Below are 22,870 nucleotides of genomic sequence, written 5' to 3' on the forward strand. Positions count from 1 at the left end.
TGAGGTTATCTAACTGAAAATATTTAATTATTAAACACACGTTTCAAATTTTCAAGGCCACCACTGTACATGTATTCTCCTTGCCAAATATATTCTAAACATAGTATGACCACCAGTACTGTTGTAGATGATCACTTACATTCAATGAACTTGTCAATACTGAAAGGATTATTTTATGGAACGGAACTATTAAGTAGTTTATTTGACACAAACAAACTTCATTATTATCAGACACCGAAAACCAGCTTGCATATTGCATTAAAAATTGAAATGCTTAGCGTCTTTCTTATTTCATCTCAGAGTAATGGGAAAACCAATAATCTAATAGTCTCGTGAACCACAGTCCCCAGTATGAAGATCAGGCTGTGTTCCTGTACCCTCTACTATTAGGAGGCAGATATACATTTAGCTAAGTATGTGAAGAATTGGGAGCTCAACATAATAAGATGTGCTGAGGTAGTTCTCTCTGTTTCCCATGAAACCTGCTAATTCCCATGAACTACCAACTGATGGAGGTGGATTCTTGGTGTTAAATTAGTTTAACATGAAGCATATTTCAGGTTTAGGACTAGATTGTGCCCTCAAGTGTATATGCAGTGTTGTGGGCCATTTTCCCCTTTTCAATAGCCATCATAATAATCAACTCTTTATCATTTACCTGTATAGGAAAGAATGCTGTGAAGAATATATATGTATATCCAATGTTTTACATTATTCACAGAGTTAGAGGAATACATATGGAAATGGAAAGAACAAGATTAGTACTAAGCAGTCTTTGATAATCACTAATAATAAATTTCCCAAATAGCTCTTCAGCAATTGGGCCCTGATCCAAAGCCCACTGAAACCCCAATGGCTTTGACTAACATCTACCTGTAGTAGACACAATTTTTATTTCCAGTTACTACCCACAAAACACATGCTAGAAATAACTAGACCTATAACAATGTTATGTAAGGCGTTGGCAAGTTACTGACAGTTCAAAAAAACAACAACACCTAAATACAATTTATTGAATGAATATGTAAATACCTTAAAGCCAGGGCTTCCAGGTAATCCATCCTTCCCATTTCTCCCAGGTTCCCCCTGTGGCAACAGGTAACATGACACTATTAGTAGTATTGACAAAGTAAATTTAAAGGCAAAACTGTCCTTGTAGAACTTACAGATCGTCCTGGCATTCCTGGAAAACCTGGATCACCTTTTCCCCCTTTAGCACCCTGGAAAAATATAACAACAACAACAACAAAAGAAGGAAAATGATGTTCAGATAGTATCCCCAAACTCAGTTACACAATTCCAGCACAACTAATCTGAAATTCTCACACTGCTGTTTGCTTTCTATGAAAATTTGCAATGGAATTTCCTACATATAAAAGACTATGGACCCTATACTGTGGTCTTTACTCAGGCAAAAGGCCATTATTATTATTATTATTATTGAAGTATAAAATGGGAAACACAGAAATCAAGCAACGACCCTGCTTCAAATGGCTGAGAATTTAGACAGACAAAGATCTGAAAAAAATAAGATTGTAATTTAGAATATTTTTGCTTGTTTTACACGTGTATGCATACGGGTGGTGACTACGGGTGTTATATTGACAGACTAGACTTTGTTAGCTGGAAAAAGAGTTTTCAGGAGGTATCTGAATGAAGAGATCATACTGGGGCAGAGATATTGTTCTAAACAAGGGGTAGGCAACCTATGGCACGTGTGCCAAAGGCGGCACACAAGCTGATTTTCAGTGGCACTCACACTATCTGGCCACCAGTCCAGGGTGCTCAGCATTTTAATTTAATTTTAAATGAAGCTTCTTAAACATTTTAAAAACCTTATTTACTTTACATACAACAATAGTTTAGTTATATATTATAGATAAGAGACCTTCTAAAAACATTAAAATTTATTACTGGCACACGAAACCTTAAATTAGAGTGAATAAATGAAGACTCAGCACACCACTTCTGAAAGGTTGTCAACCCCTGTTCTAAACAGTGACATCAATGGAAGTATGCCTGAGAATGCACTGTAGGATTCAACCCCATGTAAATAAAAGGCATTTTACAACGTGAACAAATCAGAAAAATGCTGGCACTTCCCTTTATGATATTCAATTCACACTTGCCTTTTTTCCATAAATTCCTGGTGGTCCTTGATCTCCCTTAGGACCCCTTTCACCCTACAACAAAATAAGCATAAAGGGATTATTTTGCTTTTACAATTTGAGCTAATTATATACAGCTACAAACATGATGTATTCCAACTCACTGTTTGCTTAACAAAGAGCTGGCCGAAAAGAGGGAATCCCTTTCCATTAATTTTGTTTGCATTTTTAAGGAAAAGCTCTCTCATACTGGGACGAAACACCAAAAACAAACATTTTCACAGAAAATGATTTTAAGAAAGATTCTGTTTCAGAAGAACTGAAACAGAACTTTTTTTGTCTTCCCAGCTGCCCTCAGGAAAAGCTCTTGTCAATTCCACAGTTCCACTCTTCCTCCCTGCTAACCACTCGCTCCAGGAGCCAGAGAGGCAATGTGCATCTCAGTTCCCTGGAGCTAGCGGGGGAAGGTGAGGAGGCAGAGTGGCCCATGCTTTGCTGTGTTTTGACAGAAGTCTAGTCAAATCTGTAATAGATTCAGCAAAACATTTTGTTCTACCAAAGTGACATTTTCTGACAAAACTAAGAAATACATAGCTCAGATCTAAATGGGTATATGACTATCTGAAAAACAGTCTGATAAAGAGTCCAGGATGATAAACTAAATGTGACTTCAGAGTGGCAAACTCTTGCAAACAAAGAACACAATTGTGCATGATGGTGAGCATTTTCTGCAAGGTACAGATGGCCTATGAAGTACCACATGCTTAGTACCTCTGGGGCAGTGGTTCCCAAACTTTAACAACCTGTGAACCCCTTTCACTAAAATGTCAAGTCTCGCGAACCCCCTCCTAAAAATGAATATTTCCAGGGATTTTCTCCTTTATCTGAGTATAAAATATAAAAGCAGTGATCTTGGAAATATAAAATTTGTTTTTATGATGCTTATTACATATTATGCATAATGATTATTATTACATAATGATATTATTTATCATTACAGTATTTTTATTACATTATGAAAATAGCAACACTCTTCCAAGATCTCACTTTTGTATCTTGTATCACTTTGAATAAGCCTGTTATAAGACAAGGCTCCTATGTTTCATCAAGGAGTATCAGATGTGAAACAGCATGAAGGTATTTAAGAAGCCAACTCAAAGAGTTCCTCCTACACAAGCATTCAGGTCTTGAGCAGTCCAGGCAAACAACGCACGTTAAAACAAAGCTTAAACTTGTTCTTCATAATAATTAAAAAAAAAAAAAACACTAGCTATCTATTTAATTTTAAAAACAGCAAAAAATCTCCACCTCCCTTTCCATTGCTTATAAGGAGTCTTGCAGTTTTAATCTTCTCAGTGTGATAGATATGCTTGCTTTGATCTGCTTAGCTCTTGGAAGTCCAGGGGCTCCGTGCTGCTGGCCCCATGCTGCCCAGCGTCCCTAGGGACAGCTCTCTTCGCCATTAGGGAATTTTTTCCCAAGAACCCCCTGTAACATTTTGCGAACCCCCAGGGTTTCACGAACCCCAGTTTGGGAACCACTGCTCTGGGGACATGTTCAACAACTAATAGGTTTAATGCCTGTGTTTCCAACGGGAGCTGCTGGGCACTGAGCACTTTTGGAAATCTGGTCACTTCATTGAGATCCTAAATGGAAGTTTAAAATCTTTTAAAAGTTGAAAATCTTTGAACAGTTGTGTGTGCTGCACTCTTTTGAAATCTGTCCTGAAAAGTTTAAAATAGACATTAGGAGGAACTTTAAGGAGTAAGATCAATTGGGCAGTTGGACACACCAGCAAGAGATGTAGTTAAGAGAACTTGATTATAGAACATGTTAAATAAGAATTTTAAGGAATTAGTGCAAGAAAGTTCTTCAAAATGCTGGGGGTCAAACTGAATGACCTGAGGAACTTGAGTATAATCAATGATTTCATCATTTTGACACTATTGGCAAAGAAGAGGGCTCTAAGTTTTATTAAAATCAAAATTCAAAGCAATCTATATGCAACATGATCCAAAGCCCATAGAAAAAAAAACATTATCAGTATTAGTCTCACCTCTTATCTGTGTTTATAGATAAACTTAAACTTTACACATATAGGTAACTAAAATCATTTTTAAAAGCTATGAAAAGAAGTTATGGAATAATCTAAGATGGATGGATATTTTACAAGAAGCTTTTGATTTCAACCTTTGATGCTGGCATCCCATGTAATCCAGGAAAACCAGGAAATCCACGCTCACCCTAAAACAACAAATATATTAAAATATGTATATATAAAATAAAATAATATTTTCATAACCCAACTGATTAACAAACCAGGAAAAGACTTAAAACGAAATGGCCTGATACAAACCCACTGAAGTAAATGGAACAATTCCCACTAACTTCCCAAGGCTTTGGAGAAGACCCAGTCTGAACAACATGAGCTAGTGGTGCCAATGTTACCAGTATTTGATAATTATTTGTAATGCTACATTAGTTCTCTTCTCAAGGCCCACTTGTACCACAATGCCTATATCGGCTCAAATAGTTAACAGTTCACATTTCTTTATGTAATTACAATACTGAAGTTATATATTGTACATGTGAACACATGTATGTGCATATAACCAACAAACATATGTTTACAACAATTGTATACTGCCATCACCCTTTGCATGTTGCTCATCAGCAGCTTACAGATACACATAAACCAATCTTAGCCCCTAGGAATGGTCAGAGTCCTGCCCTCAATTCTGTTCATTGCTGTGCCATGGGGAGCAAGTGCCATGTAGGAAGGATGCTTTCATACACATAGACCCCACTTGACACTATTAGGGATCCTGGCTGTTCATTTCCCTGTTGATCTCATCAAAACTCCATCCTAGTGAAAAGAGTGAGCATTTGTGGGCAGGTACAGTATTAGAGACATTAAAAATCAATCAATAAATAAACATATAGGCAGTTCAAATAAGCAATTCCCTTTTTATGGAAAGAAAAACTTGATAAAAGCAATTGGCCATAAAAAAATTAAGTTGTCCACATTTCTGTGGGAAAGCATCATGAGCTTAGCTTTGTTTATGAGTTTGGTCTTCCTGTTGTCATTGCAACTGCCAGATGTCAGGATTCTCAATGCTTTTGCTATTGATACTGGAGATATTTATTTGATTATTATTTTCAAGCTCACTTGAACTATTCCAACAGAGGCTAAATTGTATCTCGCTGCCACCTGACCTTAAAAAGCTAGAGAAAGATACTTCAGTAGACAGATTTTATTTTAGTCAGGCAACAGAGCATTTGAACATTTACTTTCATTGACAGTTACCATGGCTTGTCTCTACTTAAATCCACTAACTTTAAATTTAACAACACATTTACATTAGTTTCAGACAACAGAGGAGAAAATTAGAATAAATTATGCTGCCCACTTAGTGATTTTATGTAATATTTCGGGTATAAGATAAGAAGGTATGAACAATGGGCCTGAACTAGAGAAATGTTCAACACCCCCTGAGAGGTGTTAAAACCATTCTGAACCATGCAAGATAATACAGTTACTTACTGTACTGTACCTGTGGTTTTTCAAAATGTAGTCAGTGTGGCTCCGTAGGTGAGAATGCACTTCATGCATTTGCAACTGGGTTCTTTTTGCTAGCAGTGTCCATTAGGGTTGTGCATGCTCTCAAGTTCCTATGCAAGGGTGTAAGGAGGGTCGTGGGTTTTACATTGACTATAACATCTTGAAGGACCACAGTTATTGTAGGATAAGTAACTGTTCTTTCTTCGAGTATCTATCAGTGTGTATCCCACTGTATGGGACTGGCAAGGAGTATCTTCTCCCAGATGGTGGATATGAGTATCCATCAGGTGTGTTAAATAAAGATTGAAGTACTGCTCTTCCAAAATTAGAATCTTCCCTGGTTGCCGCATCAAGTTCCTGCAGCCAGGGGTCAGCAGGTTATTCCATGTGTCTGTCTTACAAATCTCTGATATGGGCACATTTCTGAAGCAGGCCAACAAGGTTGCCTGTGCTCTGGTGGAGTGTGCCTTAACTTTTGGAAAGAATGCTCACCAGCCAGCTGGTAAAAGGTAAAATGCACTGTGTAAGCCACTTGGAGAGTGTCTGTGAAGAGATCACCTTTGATACAGCCAATATGATCACAAGGACACTGGAAGAGAGCCCGAAGGGCTTAGTCCTGTCTAGGTGGCAGAGTAGCATTCTGGAAACTCTTCCAGAGTGTGAAGTTTCCTCTCTTGGAGAAGAGTGAGGTTTCAGAAAGCACACCATTAAGGCAACTGACTAACTGAGGTGGAATTCTGAGACTCCCTGGAGAATGAACTGGGGGCGAAGTCTCATCACCTTGTCCCTGTGAAATGACACGTATGGTGGTCCAGCCATTGTTACTAGAGAAATTCTCCAGCCTCTACTTTGTCTGCCTGATCTCTATTCTGAACAAGCAGGAACTAATTCACTCTAAAGTGGAAGCTGCCGATAGTCAATTGGCAGAAAGTCCATAATTTCTAAGATGGCGCCCCGGAAAAAGGCCAAATGTGTATGTGTGGATCAGCAGAATCACAGCTCTAAGGTAAACAACAGCAGTGAGCATGTGCAAAATTGGTGGCTACTGAGCATGTGCAGGAAGGGGTGACACAGAGAGAGGTCAGTTAGCTAATCAGCTGGCTGGCTAGAGTCTACTCATACTGGTTACAACTTATCCTAAATGTCAGAACTGTCAATCACAGCTCTAGAATAATGGTTGATACTGAGCATGTGCGAATGAGGTAATTCCTTCTAAGAATAGAGAGGTATATTAGAAGAGAGACAGAGTGCAGCATAAAAGGCCAGCTGCCAGCAGGCAGGATTGGATTAGCGAAAGGGGGTGGGGTGGGGTGGACAAATCATAGAATATCAGGGTTGGAAGAGACCTCAGGAGGTCATCTAGTCCAACCCCCTGCTCAAAGCAGGACCAATCCCCAACTAAATCATCCCAGCCAGAGCTTTGTCAAGCCTGACCTTAAAAACCTCTAAGGAAGGAGATTCCACCATCTCCCTAGGTAACCCATTTCAGTGCTGCACCACCCTCCTAGTGAAAAAGTTTTTCCTAATATCCAACCTAAACCTCCCGCACTGCAACTTGAGACCATTACTCCTTGTTCTGTCATCTGGTACCACTGAGAACAATCTAGATCCATCCTCTTTGGAACCCCCTTTCAGGTAGTTGAAAGCAGCTATCAAAAATGCAAAGGAAGCTGCTGCAGAGAAAGATAAAGAAGAAGACCGGAGCAGAGCAAAGCTGACTGACCAGAGCAAGGCTGAGTGATCAAAGTTGAGCAGCGACAGCAGACAACAAAGGTTTTATAAAGGATATCAAAGGATTTATAAAATAAGCCTGCCAGTTTTTAAATATAATTTTTAGTGTAGTGTAGTCTAGTCTAGTATTTGATACGTATGCTTGAAATCTGCCTGTGTGTTTTAATTGTACTTTACTTAAATACAACGAAGTATAATTTAATACTCCTCAGGGAATTCTGTGCCACTGCTCAATGCAGAATTTGCGCAGAAGTTAATGTTATGCACAGAATTTCCTTTTCCTCCCACAGAAATGGTCTGCAGAGCTGCCGGCTGCCACTAGGGGGCACTGGACCCAGCGGAGCCCAGCTCACAAATAGAAGACACTGCCAGGAGGAGGGGGAGAGAGCTGGAGGGTTCCCAGCAGCTGCAGTACCCAGCATGCCTTAAAGGAAGAAGGCAGTGTGCAGGAAACACTGTACAAGCCCGGGACCCATCAGGCTGTTTCTCCTTCTGGATCCTGGGCTCTGGTGGGGAGGGGATGTGGGTGTCTGGGCTGGGGGGTGCACCCCAGGTAGGCTCTGGGAGGGTAGGGGGTGTGGGTGTCTGGCCCCCAGGCTGGGCTTTTTGGAGAATGGGGACAGAGAAACAGGAACTGGATTGTTGTTCTAGGGGTTTCCTAAATTCCCTACTGCTGGTGGAAATTTTTTGTGTCCGTACTGTTACAGACATAGTTGCTGATAGGTATTTTGAAATAAATTACAGAATAATTGAAACTGGCATGATTACATAGTGTTATTTTGACAAATAAAATACGCAACAATTTTCAGAATTTTAAAATATTGTGCGCAGATTTTTTAATTTTTTGGCGCAGAATTCCCTCAGGTGTAATTTAATAACTGCTGTCAGCTGTGTTTCCTGTAAGCTGCACACTTGACCGGCCACGCAGGAGAGATTTAAGTGCCGCCCACCAGATTAGGAGAGCACGCACAGCCAGCAGCATGTGTTCAGATGCCCCTCCCCCACATTGCTCCATCCTGCAGCTGCTCCCGGGACCCTCCTGCTGGCTGTGAAGAGCATGGGGAGGACGGTGCTGATGTCAGGGTGTGCCCCTTCCCCCCACCCCGTATCCCATCTCCACAGAGCAAGGGCAAGGCAGGGGACACAGCCTGGCTCAGGACTCAGAGCTGCTGTGGGGAAGGGTGTCTTTCTTAAAGAGACAGTGCACTGTTTCTGAGATTTCCCCAGCAGTCTGCTCACACAGTCTCTCTCTCTCGCACACACACACACACACACACACACACACACACACACACACACACTCTCTCTCTCTCTCGCACACACACACTCTCCCCTTCTCCATGTATCCCATCTCCACAGAGATGGGGAGGGGAGACAACAGGGCTCAGGACAGAGCAGGGGAGCTTTCAATGAGTGTCTTAAAGAGACAGCACAGGGCATCTCTCAGAAACTTTCCCAGCAGCTAGCACACACAGCCTCTGTGTCACACACACAGCCTCTGTGTCACACTCTGTTGCACACTGTCTGTGTCACACGCACACACTGAGTCACACACACACTGTCTCACACACAGTCTCTGTATCATACGCACACAGTCTCTGTCATACAGTGTCAAACACACAATCTGTGTCACACACTGTCACACATACACACAAATACTGTCTGCGTCACACACACACACAAACACTGTCTCTGTGTCACACACGCTGTGTCAAGCACACACACAGAGTCTCTGTCTCACACACAATCTCTTTCTCACACTCACCTCCCAACACATATTTGTATTGTTGTTGTTACTTCTTGGTACTTCCTGCAATGCACATATATTCTCTGTAATTTTATTCTTTCAAAGTGTGTTATTTTAGTGTTTTGACTGGTCTATGCATTTCATATTTTTTATTTCTCTTACACTTAAATTTAATTCTTTGAGTAGTGAGTTCTAAAATGCCAACCTTTCCTTGCTGGAGTAATTATCCCTACTTAACCTTTTAAAAATATATTATATCTAGGCTTTTTGTTTCTACTAGTGGTGCACATCCACACATTATCTCGGTGCACATAACAAAATTTATTCCGCACATGGATGGAAAAAATTAGAGGGAACATTGGCTGTCAGTGATTTGTTGCAAACTAGCCATTTGTAACAAAGTGCTTCCCTCCCTTAGAATCACTTAAACTATATGCTATTGCAGTTTGAATGCTCTTTAAACTTGTAATAAGGGATTTATGTTAAGGGATTTTGTGCCTTGTTTAGAATTTTTAGGATATACTCTATTAGGGATTATTAGCTACATTCATAAAAAATAAACTTTGATTTGGAAAAGAATAGTGCCTGTGACAATTACTTTACCGGAAGGTTGTACCCATGTCCTTTAATGTTTTTCCTTAATAATCCCAGAAACGTATACCTCAGGAAGGACAACTTAAGGGGGCAATACACAGGTTATTCCAGGAATGCCCAAACAATTTGGGGAGTAACACCATGAGGGCTTGGATGTTGCTGACTCTGTGCCAATGTGATGACAACAAAGAAGACCATCTTGATGGTAAGGTGATACAATGAACATTTTGAAACGAAGCTCCATGAGATACAAGAGAACCACACTGAGGTCCCGTGTAAGAATCAGGTCTCTAACCAAAGGACAGGCATAAAGGAGGCCCTTGATGAATCTCAATACTGTAGGTTGTGAAAAACAGAAACTGGCACATGATGCACTGTCAAATGCACTTTGAAAGAGCTAAATGCCAGTCCCGACTGTTTCAGAAGCAGCATATAGTCCAGAATCATTGTTTTGAGCTGCCCCTATAGAAAACCTTTTTTCATTTTGCAAAAAAGGTCCTGCTAATGGAAGCTTTACTGCTTTGCATAAGAATTTCTTGCACCTATCTTGATCACCCTTTTTTAGTGATGCACATCCGGGCCATCAGCTGCAGTGACTTGGTCCGGATTTAGACCTGCAAGCCCCATTCGAGAGCTTGGCAGCTGCAACACAATACCATCCAAGATTGCCTGGCCAGAGCCATCCTGCCACCTGTGGGGAAGGTTGCTGTAAACTCCGCCATCCCCGGAACCGACAGCCAACTGTGACTGGACATCGTCATCAATGAGGACCGGAAGAAGATCATCATGGTGGACATCACAGTGCTGTTCGAGAACAGGACCCTGGCCTTCCACGATGCCCAAGCTTGAAAGGTAGAGAAACCTTTGGTTGAAACCTTTGGTTGAAACCTTGAGAGCTAAGGGTTACCAGGTCCAGACACACGCACTGATCATCGGAGCCTTAGGAACATGGGACCCCAGTAACGAGCGAGTGCTGAGAGAATGCGGAATCAGTCAACGCTACGCTCGGCTGATGCGGCAACTCATGGTGTTGGATGCCATCAGGTGGTCGAGGGACATCTACATAGAACACATCACTGGACATCAGCAATACCAGGAGGGATGAGCTGGAGTGCCGATGAGAAGCGCAGTCAGGAAAGTAACAAATACTTTCCTCATGGATTGTATTTTCTAAATGGACAACCAACCTAATTCTCAATTATTGAGGGACAATCTCCACTCATTGATATATTTTGCTTTCCACAACCAAATCTCTGTACAACTTTTCATGAGTGATGTACCCGAGTATTCGGATTCTAATATCTAAACTGTATTGTTAAATCTATTCACCTAAATTTGGGTTATTTCTGATTATGTACTCTATGTAGGATATGACTTTTAAAAACTAACTTTGTATTTGTGGATAATCTAAGCACTGTACAGACACTCTTTTCCCAACCTATGTATTATATAATTTTTTTAACATTAGCTTTAATAAAAATTTTAAATCTGACTGTGGTCCTGAGACAGCACGTCTGGTCAAAAAGGAAAGCGAATGGGAGGTTGTCTGGACATCTGGAGTCAGTCTGATGGCCAAAACTGTCTCAGCCAATATTGTTGGGTAAAATCTGTTTCTGACCTGTTTTATGTAATGTCCATCTTGGATTTGTAAAAGGACAGCTAAGCCTCCATCTTGGATACCTTTCTCCTCAGATGATTTAGTGCCCTTTCAGCCTTTTTCAAATCAAGGAGGGGAAAGGTCAGGGCAGTTAGAGTCATGTGACAGCTATAATCTGCCTAGCAAATGCAGGTTATTTAGTGAGTGGCACGCCTGTCACTCAAGGCTGTCCATCTGAGTGGCAGCCAGAGTCCCACACAGTTCAGCTAGCTGTGAGGAGCCCCAGAGGGACTAGGACTCATAGGACTTTGGATTCTTGGTCTTTATTAACATACTTGCACTCAACTGCTACACACCATTAGTGAGCGCATACTTGCACTGGACTACGAGGTCAAGCAGAGACTGCGTGGGCAAGCACTGAAGACCTACCCGAGGGAGAAGATCTACCCAAGAGGAAGAAGACCTGCCCAGAGGACCTGACCAGAGGGAGAAGAATACCCAGTTCCTGAGTTCCTGTTTGGTGTCCAGCGCCCCTGATTTTCACCACTATCCCTGTCGGTATCCTGAGTTTTTGTTATTGTGTCCCTGTCTTCAGGATATGGTATTGTAATACCCATTGTGGTTTCCTCTGTTTTACATCCATATGTTAAGGGGTTTAAGGACTCTGAGCTTCACGCTCTGGTAACTGTTAACAACCGAGTGTGTCTTGCTTATGTTGTTTATTGTCTAAAGGGGGTCCTTGTCTAGTTTAATGACTAGTGGCATAATAAATGTGTGTGTGTTACATCTTATTCTGCCTCTGTCTTAATAAATCACCCGATGATAGATGCGGGAGGGGGTGGGATCTGCAGACAGCCCATCTTCTGATCTGTGTAGACCATAATTAAACTGTTCTGGGCTAACAATATGGGGCTATCATGATAACAGTAGCTTTGTCCCTGGGAATCAGGGGGATTGGTGGGAAGGTGAAGAGCAAACCTCAAGACCAGCAGAGAAAAGAAAAAAAGTATCCAGCAGAGATCCTAGACCCATGCTGCCCCTGGAACAAAAGATTCTGCATTTGTCATTCTCAACTCCGGCGAATAGTTCATAGATTCATAGATTCTAGGGCTGGAAGGGACCTCGAGAGGTCATCGAGTCCAGTCCCCTGCCCTCATGGCAGGACCCAATACTGTCTAGACCATCCCAGATAGACATTTATCTAACCTACTCTTAAATATCTCCAGAGATGGAGATTCCACAACCTCCCTAGGCAGTTTATTCCAGTGTTTAACCACCCTGACAGTTAGGAACTTTTTCCTAATGTCCAACCTAAACCTCCCTTGCTGCAGTTTAAGCCCATTGCTTCTTGTTCTATCCTTAGAGGCTAAGGTGAACAAGTTTTTTCCCTCCTCCTTATGACACCCTTTTAGATACCTGAAAACTGCTATCATGTCCCCTCTCAGTCTTCTCTTTTCCAAACTAAATAAACCCAATTCTTTAAGCCTTCCTTCATAGGTCATGTTCTCAAGACCTTCAATCATTCTTGTTGCTCTTCTCTGGACCCTCTCCAATTTCTCCACATCTTTCTTGAAATGCGGTGCCCAGAACTGGACACAATACTCCAGTTGAGGCCTAACCAGCGCAGAGTAGAGCGGAAGAATGACTTCTCGTGTCTTGCTCACAACACACCTGTTAATGCATCCCAGAATCATGTTTGCTTTTTTTGCAACAGCATCACACTGTTGATTCATATTTAGCTTGTGGTCCACTATAACCCCTAGATCCCTTTCTGCCATACTCCTTCCTAGACAGTCTCTTCCCATTCTGTATGTGTGAAACTGATTGTTCCTTCCTAAGTGGAGCACTTTGCATTTGTCTTTGTTAAACTTCATCCTGTTTACCTCAGACCATTTCTCCAATTTGTCCAGATCATTTGGAATTATGACCCTATCCTGCAAAGCAGTTGCAATCCCTCCCAGTTTGGTATCATCTGCAAACTTAATAAGCGTACTTTCTATGCCAATATCTAAGTCGTTGATGAAGATATTGAACAGAGCCGGTCCCAAAACAGACCCCTGCGGAACCCCACTTGTTATACCTTTCCAGCAGGATTGGGAACCATTAATAACTACTCTCTGAGTATGGTTATCCAGCCAGTTATGCACCCACCTTATAGTAGCCCCATCTAAGTTGTATTTGTAAAGTAAGTTCTTTTTTTATTTTATCTTCTAAACCTACCCCCTTCCCATTAGCATTCACAATGTTTGTCATTCCTTCAGACTTCTCGGTGAAGACCAAAACAAAGAAGTCATTAAGCATCTCTGCCATTTCCAAGTTTCCTGTTACTGTATTTCCCTCCTCACTGAGCAGTGGGCCTACCCTGTCCTTGGTCTTCCTCTTGCTTCTAATGTACTGATAAAAAGTCTTCTTGTTTCCCTTTATTCCCGTAGCCAGTTGGTTTTTGTGCCTTTGCCTTTCTAATCTTGCCCCTGCATTCCTGTGTTGTTTGCCTATATTCATCCTTTGTAATCTGTCCTAATTTCCATTTTTTATGTGACTCCTTTTTATTTTTTGGATCATGCAAGATCTCGTGGTTAAGCCAAGGAGGTCTTTTGCCACATTTCCTATCTTTCCTACTCAGCGGAATAGCTTGCTTTTGGGCCCTTAATAGTGTCCCTTTGAAAAACTGCCAACTCTCCTCAGTTGTTCAGGCAGTACCACTCATGGACTATATAGGGGACAGGCCTTACTCGATGCTGGCAAGACCATATGCCTTGGCAACAGTTATGAGAGATATAGCTCCTCCATAAGTAGTGCAATGGGTCCAGTACTGATGGAGTCTGCTGCATCGCAGTCTGCTCCTTTTTGCTTTGCTTCAGTGCTAGATAAGCTTTGGAGGATTAATCCTCTGATGCCTCCCTGTTTCTACTTATGTGAAAAGACAGAGCTCTTCCACTGAGCAGCCTCTTTCTATGGCCTGCTTCGAAATGTGTGGCATCGCCTTTAATATTGACGGTTGTGATACCCAGATTTGATGCTGCTGTCAGTACCAGCTCCTTACTTAGATCTGATTTCTTTACTGAAGTCTTAGTAATCATTCTGCCTTCTCTATGAGGCATTGGATGGTTTGATCAGTATGGAGTTTTTGAACCTAGATCTTCTGAGTTCAATGCCACTCTCATAGATTGTTCTAAGAGATGGAACTTGAGTCTGGCATATTGTGACTTTCTGGTTTGAGTGAAGAAAAGGGGGGAGGGATAGCTCAGTAGTTTGAGCATTGGCCTGCTAAACCCAGGATTGTGAGTTCAATCCTTGAGGGGGCCAATTAGGGATCTGGAACAAAATCAGTACTTGGTCCTGCTAGTGAAGGCAGGGGGCTGGACTCGATGACCTTTCAAGGTCCCTTCCAGTTCTAGGAGATAGGAAAAAGGCATCTGCTTGGGATGTGGGATTTGCCCAGGCAGAAGAAGCACTTGCTCTGCTAGTCTTTAAGAAAAGTTAGTCCATCACAGGACAAGCAAGACTTGAAGGCCACAGGGTTCTGAGTCCACCATCTTGAAGTCATTGTACGGCGAGGTTTGTATGGCCAAAGTATATTACAGAGGGCTCTTTTCAAAATTGCCATCCAGAAGAGGATTATTCTGTCCAAGAAATTGTAAGTGAAAGAGAGAAGGCTGTTCTGAAATGTTTCAGAAGTTTAGAAAAAGATCGCTCACACTAGAGATTTCAGCAGATAGGGACACTGCCAGGTTCCATCTTGCTGTCATGGGTAGTAAGAGGGCACCAGGGAAGGATCATGGTCACCCCACCCTTTATGCTCTCATGTGGGTGCACCAGATGGCTCAGGTTGCATGCAGAGTCCTGATGGACACTGCTAGTGAAAAGAATCCAGTCTCACGTGCAGGAACAACTACAATGGGATCCACACTGACACACACTCAAAAAAGAATGGACACATACTGTACTAAAAAGCAATAAAATACAGAAAAACACAAGGAAAGGGGCCTTCTCATGAAGAAGTTGACTTAAATGTCAAGATTCATGCAGGCAGTAACTTAGGCCTGTGCAGAGTCCAGGGGGCCTCTACACTGGTGCACAGGTCCACCCATACATTCACACATGACAGGATGCTGGCCCTAGTAATAACAATTTATAAGATAGTACTATCAGGCATGTCTTCCTACATGTAATTAAGTGTTTAAAACAGGCAGTTTTAAATACAGTCTAACTGTACATATTTAAGAGTAAAATACCTGCAGATCTTGTAAAAGCAATCTTCATACTTCCATTGCCCTTGATTAAAAGTGAATGTAGCCATAATTTATGTTCATTTAATTATGGATTAACTAAAACAGTCTGCAACGGAAACGCCTAGCTTTAAATTAGCCAATGTGGAAACGCCTAGAAGTAATGGGATGAAATTAAGAAATGAAAATGTAGGCCGAATATCAGGAAAACATTCCTAATGGTGAGAACTACACTACAGTGGAAAAAATTTCTAAGGAAAGTGGTGGAAGCCCCATGTCTTGGCACATTTCAAGCCAGGCTGGACAAAGTATGAGAAAATATATTTTAAAACACAATCCTGCAGTGGCAGGGGAATAGACTAGATGACCTAAGAAGTCTTTTTCATCTTTAATGTCTAACTCTCTGAAACAGGAAAAAATGTCAAGAAGTGAAAGAAAGGAATAAAATCATTACTGAATATTGCCCATTACTGACTGAACAATTTTGTTTAACATGAGAGCCCCAATGAAGCAAAGCACATAAGCACATATTTAACTTGAAGCATATGATTAAGTGCTGTGCTGGACAAGGGGTCTTAATAAGATTTAACAACCTGCTTTGCTGAATTAGGGCCCTAATAATAAGGAAATCCTGGAGGCTATCTTTAGGCCTGAAGAGAGAAAGGAGATGGAAAAGAACAATTTCATTAATCATAGATAACCTGCTATTCAGGCATATGTCAATATCACTTTCCATCTACTACACTTTTTAAAAACGAAATTAGCAGTCACATTAAAGGTCTTAACTGACAGTATTATTGTATATACACAACAATATTTTAAAGATAATAGATCTTATTAAAAATGGAAATACTATTCTAAGCATAAAATTCCAGTTCTGACTTTATTGTCTTGGTAGTAAACCACTTTTAAACTAGTTTCACATGGAAATGCCAAGGCCGTTACTTGTACTAAGCAAGGACTGTAAATATTAAAGTAACTTTTTACCTTTGCACCATCTCTCCCTGTCTCTCCCTTGATACCCTGTAAGCCACGGGGCCCCTAAGAGAGAAAAAATACACACATTTAAATGTTTTTACTCATTTCTTTTACAGATAAGGACCAGATCCTGTAAGTGCTCCACACTCTGGACTCTCAATGAAATAAATGGAAATAGTATGAGTACTTACAGGATTTGGCTTAGATTTCCACATTGTAGAAAAGACAAAAGGAGCTTACTTGAATCCCTGGGGATCCTGGAACACCTGGAGTTCCTGCTATTCCTTGATATCCCTAAGAAAAAAAAACCAAGACATTATAGCTAACTATATGCAGAAGTTTGCAAACAATTATTTAAAATATCTTAGTTACAGCAACTGAGTTGGTCACACAGACTAAGGTTAAGGCTGCAGAACTACAACAGTTTCCATTAGAATCTCATGTTTGAGACTCATGTTTCAACTTTGTGGAACTTTCACTTTTGGGGCTGAAATTTGCCATTCTGTTCACTGAAGGTGAATTTTTCTCATGAGTAAGCAAAACCCCTTCAGTTGCTTTAGAATTCTTGACAAGCAAGAGAATGGAGGGGAATGTATCACACATTTTTATTTTTCCGTTGTAAAAAGACAAAAAACCCATACACACGGGTTTTTTATATGAAGCTAATCAAAAACTGGCTGAACTTTGAAACTCAAATTTGGTTATAGAAAATAAGCCTTATAGACGAGACCTTGCTTTGCTATGTTTAAAATAACTGCTTTTAAAATAAACAGTTAATAATATTAATGCTGCATTGAGCATGTGCAGTTTGAAAATTCTGTTAAGCTGTCAACTATACACTTAAAGATAAGTGACAGGGCATGCTGGCCCTTTAAGAGCAGGGGCAGGCACTGTTTCAGGGAACAAGTGACATGAGGGAAGGGGATTAGGAATAGGAATGAGAATTTAAGATAGTTTCAGTGATGGTAATCCCCGGCATCCCTCTCTAGCAACTGGCACTGGAGGAAAAAGAGATTACTGAAACAATGCCCTCATGGTACTTAAGCGATGTGACCCTTTGTCTGTCTTAACAGAAAAGGGAGTTGCCCCATTAATTGCAAGGGTGGCTTGGCCAGCATTTAAGTCCATGCCCCCCTCCACACACACACAAACACACACACACACACACACACACACACAGGAAGGGTTACCTGCTCCACCTAAGAAACACTTAAGAGTAACTACTACAGTCGCTGGACCATGCCTTGCACAAAGCTTTGCAACGAGAGGTGACCTCATGTTTAAAAGTGGCAGGGCTTTACAGGCAGCCTTTAAACATAAGGCTCAATGGGTAGTGATCAATGGCTCCATGTCTAGTTGGCAGCCAGTTTCAAGCGGAGTGCCCCAAGAGTCGGTCCTGGGGCCGGTTTTGTTCAATATCTTCATTAATGATCTGGAGGATGGTGTGGACTGCACCCTCAGCAAGTTTGCAGATAACACTAAACTGGCTGGAGTGGTAGATACGCTGGAGGGTAGGGATAGGATACAGAGGGACCTAGACAAATTAGAGGATTGGGCCAAAAGAAACCTGATGAGGTTCAATAAGGACAAGTGCAGAGTCCTGCACTTAGGATGGAAGAATCCCATTCACTGTTACAGACTAGGGACTGAATGGCTAGGAAGCAGTTCTGCAGAAAAGGACCTAGGGGTTACAGTGGACGAGAAGCTGGATATGAGTCAACAGTGTGCCCTTGTTGCCAAGAAGGCTAACAGCATTTTGGGCTGTATAAGTAGGAGCATTGCCAGCAGATCGAGAGACGTGATTGTTCCCCTCTATTCGACACTGGTGAGGCCTCATCTGGAGTACTGTGTCCAGTTTTGGGCCCCACACTACAAGAAGGATGTGGAAAAATTGGAAAGAGTCCAGCGGAGGGCAACAAAAATGATTAGGGGGCTGGAGCACATGACTTATGAGGAGAGGCTGAGGGAACTGGGATTGTTTAGTCTGCAGAAGAGAAGAATGAGGGGGGATTTGATAGCTGCTTTCAACTACCTGAAAGGGGGTTCCAAAGAGGATGGAGCTAGACTGTTCTCAGTGGTAGCAGATGACAGAACAAGGAGTAATGGTCTCAAGTTGCAGTGGGGGAGGTTTAGGTTGGATATTAGGAAAAACTTTTTCACTAGGAGGGTGGTGAAGCACTGGAATGGGTTACCTAGGGAGGTGGTGGAATCTCCTTCCTTAGATGTTTTTAAGGTCAGGCTTGACAAAGCCCTGGCTGAGATGATTTAGTTGGGGATTGGTCCTGCTTTGAGCAGGGTGTTGGACTAGATGACCTCCTGAGGTCCCTTCCAACCCTGATATTCTATGATTCTATTATAAGCAGGGAAGGAGGAGAAGGTGAGCTTTCATTTGACTCAGTTGAAGTAACATATGCTTCCAACATACAAAATAAGGCCATGTCTACACCAGCACTTTTGTCGGTAAAACCTATGTGAAAAAAACACCCCTCTGAGCGACATAAGTTACACTGACAGAAGCGCCGATGTGGACAGTGCTACCGCCGCTCGTTGGAGGTGGTTTAATTATGTTGACGGGAGAGCTCTCTCCTGTCGTTAATAGCATCTATACGAACAATCTTACAGCGGCACAGCTAAACCGGTACAGTTGTGCCACTGTAAGTTCACCAGTATAGATATGGCCTAAGATAGAAGGAGGAGTTGTCCTCGGACAGAATAGGAAGAAAAAGAAGTGGAATTTTTGCTAACTGTAAAATGACTACTTCTACTGTAAAATTTTGAGAAACTAAAAATGCTGAGAAGACAGACAATCCCAAATTCACTAAAACAAAGTTCTAGTACCAAATCTCTGTACTGGTAAAGAACTAATGGAACCATTTCATAAGTCTTATTTGTTTTCTATACAAGTCGTGTAACTAATAAACAAAGCCAAAATTACTGGCTGGGACAATGCTTGCCATATCCTTTTCCAGAAAGAAATTTGAGCAGATGCCCTAAAATCCAAACTGGTAATGTTTAACAAAGCAGGGAACAGAACTCTAGGGCTCTGTCACACATCTATCCTATAGCAAGTCTTTCCCTTTTAGTGCCCAGAGATAGTTCTTGCAGAATAAGCTTTAACTGAAAATGGAGGAGCATTCCCAGCTTGCCTATAAGCCTCAAAAATAGCTGAAACAATTCAACTAGCCAAGGATGCCTTAAAAACTGTCTGTCCCTTTATTTCTTATCCAAGAAAAACAAAAAGTTTGTCTGACTTTCTGAAGGAAATAGTCATATATAAATAAACCTTTAGTGCACTTTTCAGATCTAAGAAATGCAATTTCCTCTCCTCCTTTTTCTTATTGGGAAGGATCATAGGGAGGGAAGAATAATTTCCTGGCTGAATTTGATTTCAGAATACATTATGTGAATGGAAGATAGAAGAGGAGTCCTCACACCAACTTGGCCTTCTGAAATGGCAAATTTAGCTCAGAGATAGACCTTGTAACATGATCTCACTGCAAACAGAACAAATGGCTCTGAAAAAGGTTGACCTAATGGAAAGATGGAACAGGGAAACTACAAGTAAAAAAAAATCAAAAGGAGGTTCACACAAAGCTAAGACGACAAGAATTAACCTCCAGAGCAGAACTAACCTAAAGTTTGTTTGATTGACTACAGACACATTGGAAACTGGAATTACCAGGATCAGCTTTAATACACTGGCACTCTTTTTGTAATAGCATCTGTTAGTTAAATTATCCTGCAGGAAGGGAGTACTTTATTGAAATATTTGACTACCATCAAGCCACATAACCTACACACAGAGAAAGAGACCAACACACAGAGAATGGATTAAAAAACCAAGAAGAAACAGAAATGACAAGTGATCATAATCTAGTTGGTGTAAATGAAACATGCTGGAGTAATTCTCACAATTAGGGCCCTACCAAATTCATGGTCAATTTCACGGTCATAGGATTTTAAAAATTGTAAATTTCATGATTTCAGATATTTAAATTTGAAATTTCACAGTGTTATAATTTTAGGGATCCTGACCCAAAGAGGAGTTGTGGGAGGGTTGCAAGGTTATTGTGGGGGGTGGGAGGGTTGCGTTACAGCTACCCTTAGTTTTGCGGTGCTGCTGTCAGCGGCGCTGCCTTCAGAGAGTGGTGGCTGCTGGCCGGAAGCCCAGCTCAGAAGGCAGAGCCGCTGCCAGCAGTAGCGCAGAAGTAAGAATGGCATGGTATGGTATTGCCACCCTTACTTCTGCACTACTGCTGGCAGAATGCTGCCTTCAGAGCTAGGTGCCTGGCCAACAGCTGCCGCCCTCTGGCCACCCAGCTCTGAACACAGCGCAGAAAAGGGTGGCAATACCATGACCCCCCTAAAATAACCTTGCAATCCCCCTGCAACCGCCTTTTGGGTCAGGACAGCCAGTTTAAGAAACGCTGGTCTCCCCTGTGAATTCTGTATAGTATAGGGTAAAAGCACACAAAAGACCAGATTTCATGGTCCGTGATGCATTTTTCATGGCCATGAATATAGTAGGGCCCTACTCATAACTCACAGAGATGGGCAATCAATGCAGCAACCCTTTTACTTTCTACACAGGTGGCCATCAGCATAACTCCTCAAACTTCAACCTCTGCACTGGTTCCCAGTTGAATATAGAGTTCAAATCAATATCTCTTTCCTGATATTCAAAGCCCTCAATGAGAGTGTACCTAGCTACTTGAAAGATCGCTTCTCCCTCTATGAGTATGGCCTATCATGACAATCATATTCCACTCGAAGCACAAAAGTGTTAAATACAGGGGGCACCTCATGAACACAGGAGAGAACTTCCATGGGAGCTGGGCTGGGCTATGGAACTCACTTCCAGAGGAGCTAAAAATGATCACTAAACTTGCCACATTCAGAATTAAATGCAAAACCCACCTCTAAGACTTGGTTTTCCCACAATCCATAGCTTACTTACTTTTACACACACACACACACACACACACACGCTTATCCAGTATGAACAAGTTATTCTCTCTCTCTCACACACACACACACTACTCTGCTGCACTGGTGTACATCTGGAATAAGTCAGATAAACAGACATTTATACAGGTATCTGACTTATTCCAGATGTACACCAGTGCAACACAGACAGACGTGTTTCATGAAAACTTATTTTCAAATTGTCCTGGATAGGAACTGACACACCCTGGCACCTCCTTATTCACCACTGTCATGTAATTAGGATCCGTTTTGCACAAAGTATGCCTTGTGAGGTATCGTTCTAAAAGTCTTGATCTGCTAGACATTAATACCACATTGGCTTGTATGTGCTATCATCGTATGTGAAGTTATGAAGTTTGGCTATGTATGTGTTACTGAAACATGTTGTGAGGTTGAAAACACCCACAAGCAGCCTTTCAGGTACAACAGTAAAAAAGCCAAACAACGTTAATGGCTTATTGAGGAAATGGACACAAACACAAGGATTACCCCAGGAACTGTATACCTCTCAGAGACAGCACTACACAATGTGAACTGTTTGACCCAGGTCTCAGCAAAAGAGCTTTCCAGTAAATGGGAAGAAGATATAAAAGGGGGAAACATCATGATGATACCTCACTCTCCCTACAACAACACATCTGGAAACATCTGAGTAACAAAGACTGAATTGGGGGAAGCAATGGTCCCAGGCTAAAGGGATTTCTAGCCTGTGTATCAAAACCCAAGCTGCAAAGCACAGGCAGCTTGTGCCTTAAGAATCTGCCAGCCTGTTGATCACTCAGAGTGAGAATTTGCTAATTCATATCCTACCTATCTTATATGTTAAGTTCAGTTTGCGGTTTTGTTTATTTACTAGGTAATCTGCTTGCTATCACTCATAATCACTTAAAATCTATATCCTTTTGTAGCTAATAAAAACTTATTTTATTTTTTAATCCAAATCAGTGTGCGTTTGACTAAGGTATCTGGGGAAAATCTTAGTTTGGTTGCCACAAGTGTGCATGGTCCTCTTCACATTGAGGGAGAGGCGGACCGGGTATTAAACCCATATACTGGCCAGATTTGACCAGGGCAGGACGGTACTGCTCTGGGGTCCTAGGCTGGGAGGCTGGTGGTTAGAGAGCCTACATGTGACTTCAGCTAGGTGTGTCCCTACCTGTGTGAATGCTGGTGAAAGAGCAAGCTTGGAGGGCTTTGCAACTTGTCACAGCAGCACAGTGTGAGAGGAAGCCCAGGCTGGTGGGTCAGAGGGCTCAGTGGTACCCCAGTCCCAGGTGGCACCCAGGGAGAACCCGTCCCAGGAACATGGCATGAAAAGAAAAAGGGTGGAAGAACTGT

At 41.7% G+C, this 22,870-nt stretch overlaps 1 protein-coding gene across 2 annotated transcripts in view; it reads right to left on the reverse strand.

Annotated features, from left to right (window-relative positions):
• Positions 1–22,870, reverse strand: part of LOC135876406 (collagen alpha-1(XXI) chain-like) — a 155,937-nt gene that overhangs the window by 86,161 nt on the left and 46,906 nt on the right. For both annotated transcript variants that reach the window (XM_065401602.1, XM_065401601.1), the window contains 6 exons: positions 16,787–16,840; positions 16,556–16,609; positions 4,299–4,352; positions 2,130–2,183; positions 1,167–1,220; positions 1,033–1,086 (listed from right to left, as the gene is read on the reverse strand). In XM_065401602.1, the coding sequence (XP_065257674.1) occupies positions 1,033–1,086; positions 1,167–1,220; positions 2,130–2,183; positions 4,299–4,352; positions 16,556–16,609; positions 16,787–16,840 (324 nt within the window). The remainder of the gene's footprint in view (positions 1–1,032; positions 1,087–1,166; positions 1,221–2,129; positions 2,184–4,298; positions 4,353–16,555; positions 16,610–16,786; positions 16,841–22,870) is intronic.

This window comes from Emys orbicularis, chromosome 3 (assembly GCF_028017835.1).
Source record: "Emys orbicularis isolate rEmyOrb1 chromosome 3, rEmyOrb1.hap1, whole genome shotgun sequence".
NCBI classification, from domain to species: Eukaryota; Metazoa; Chordata; order Testudines; family Emydidae; genus Emys; species Emys orbicularis.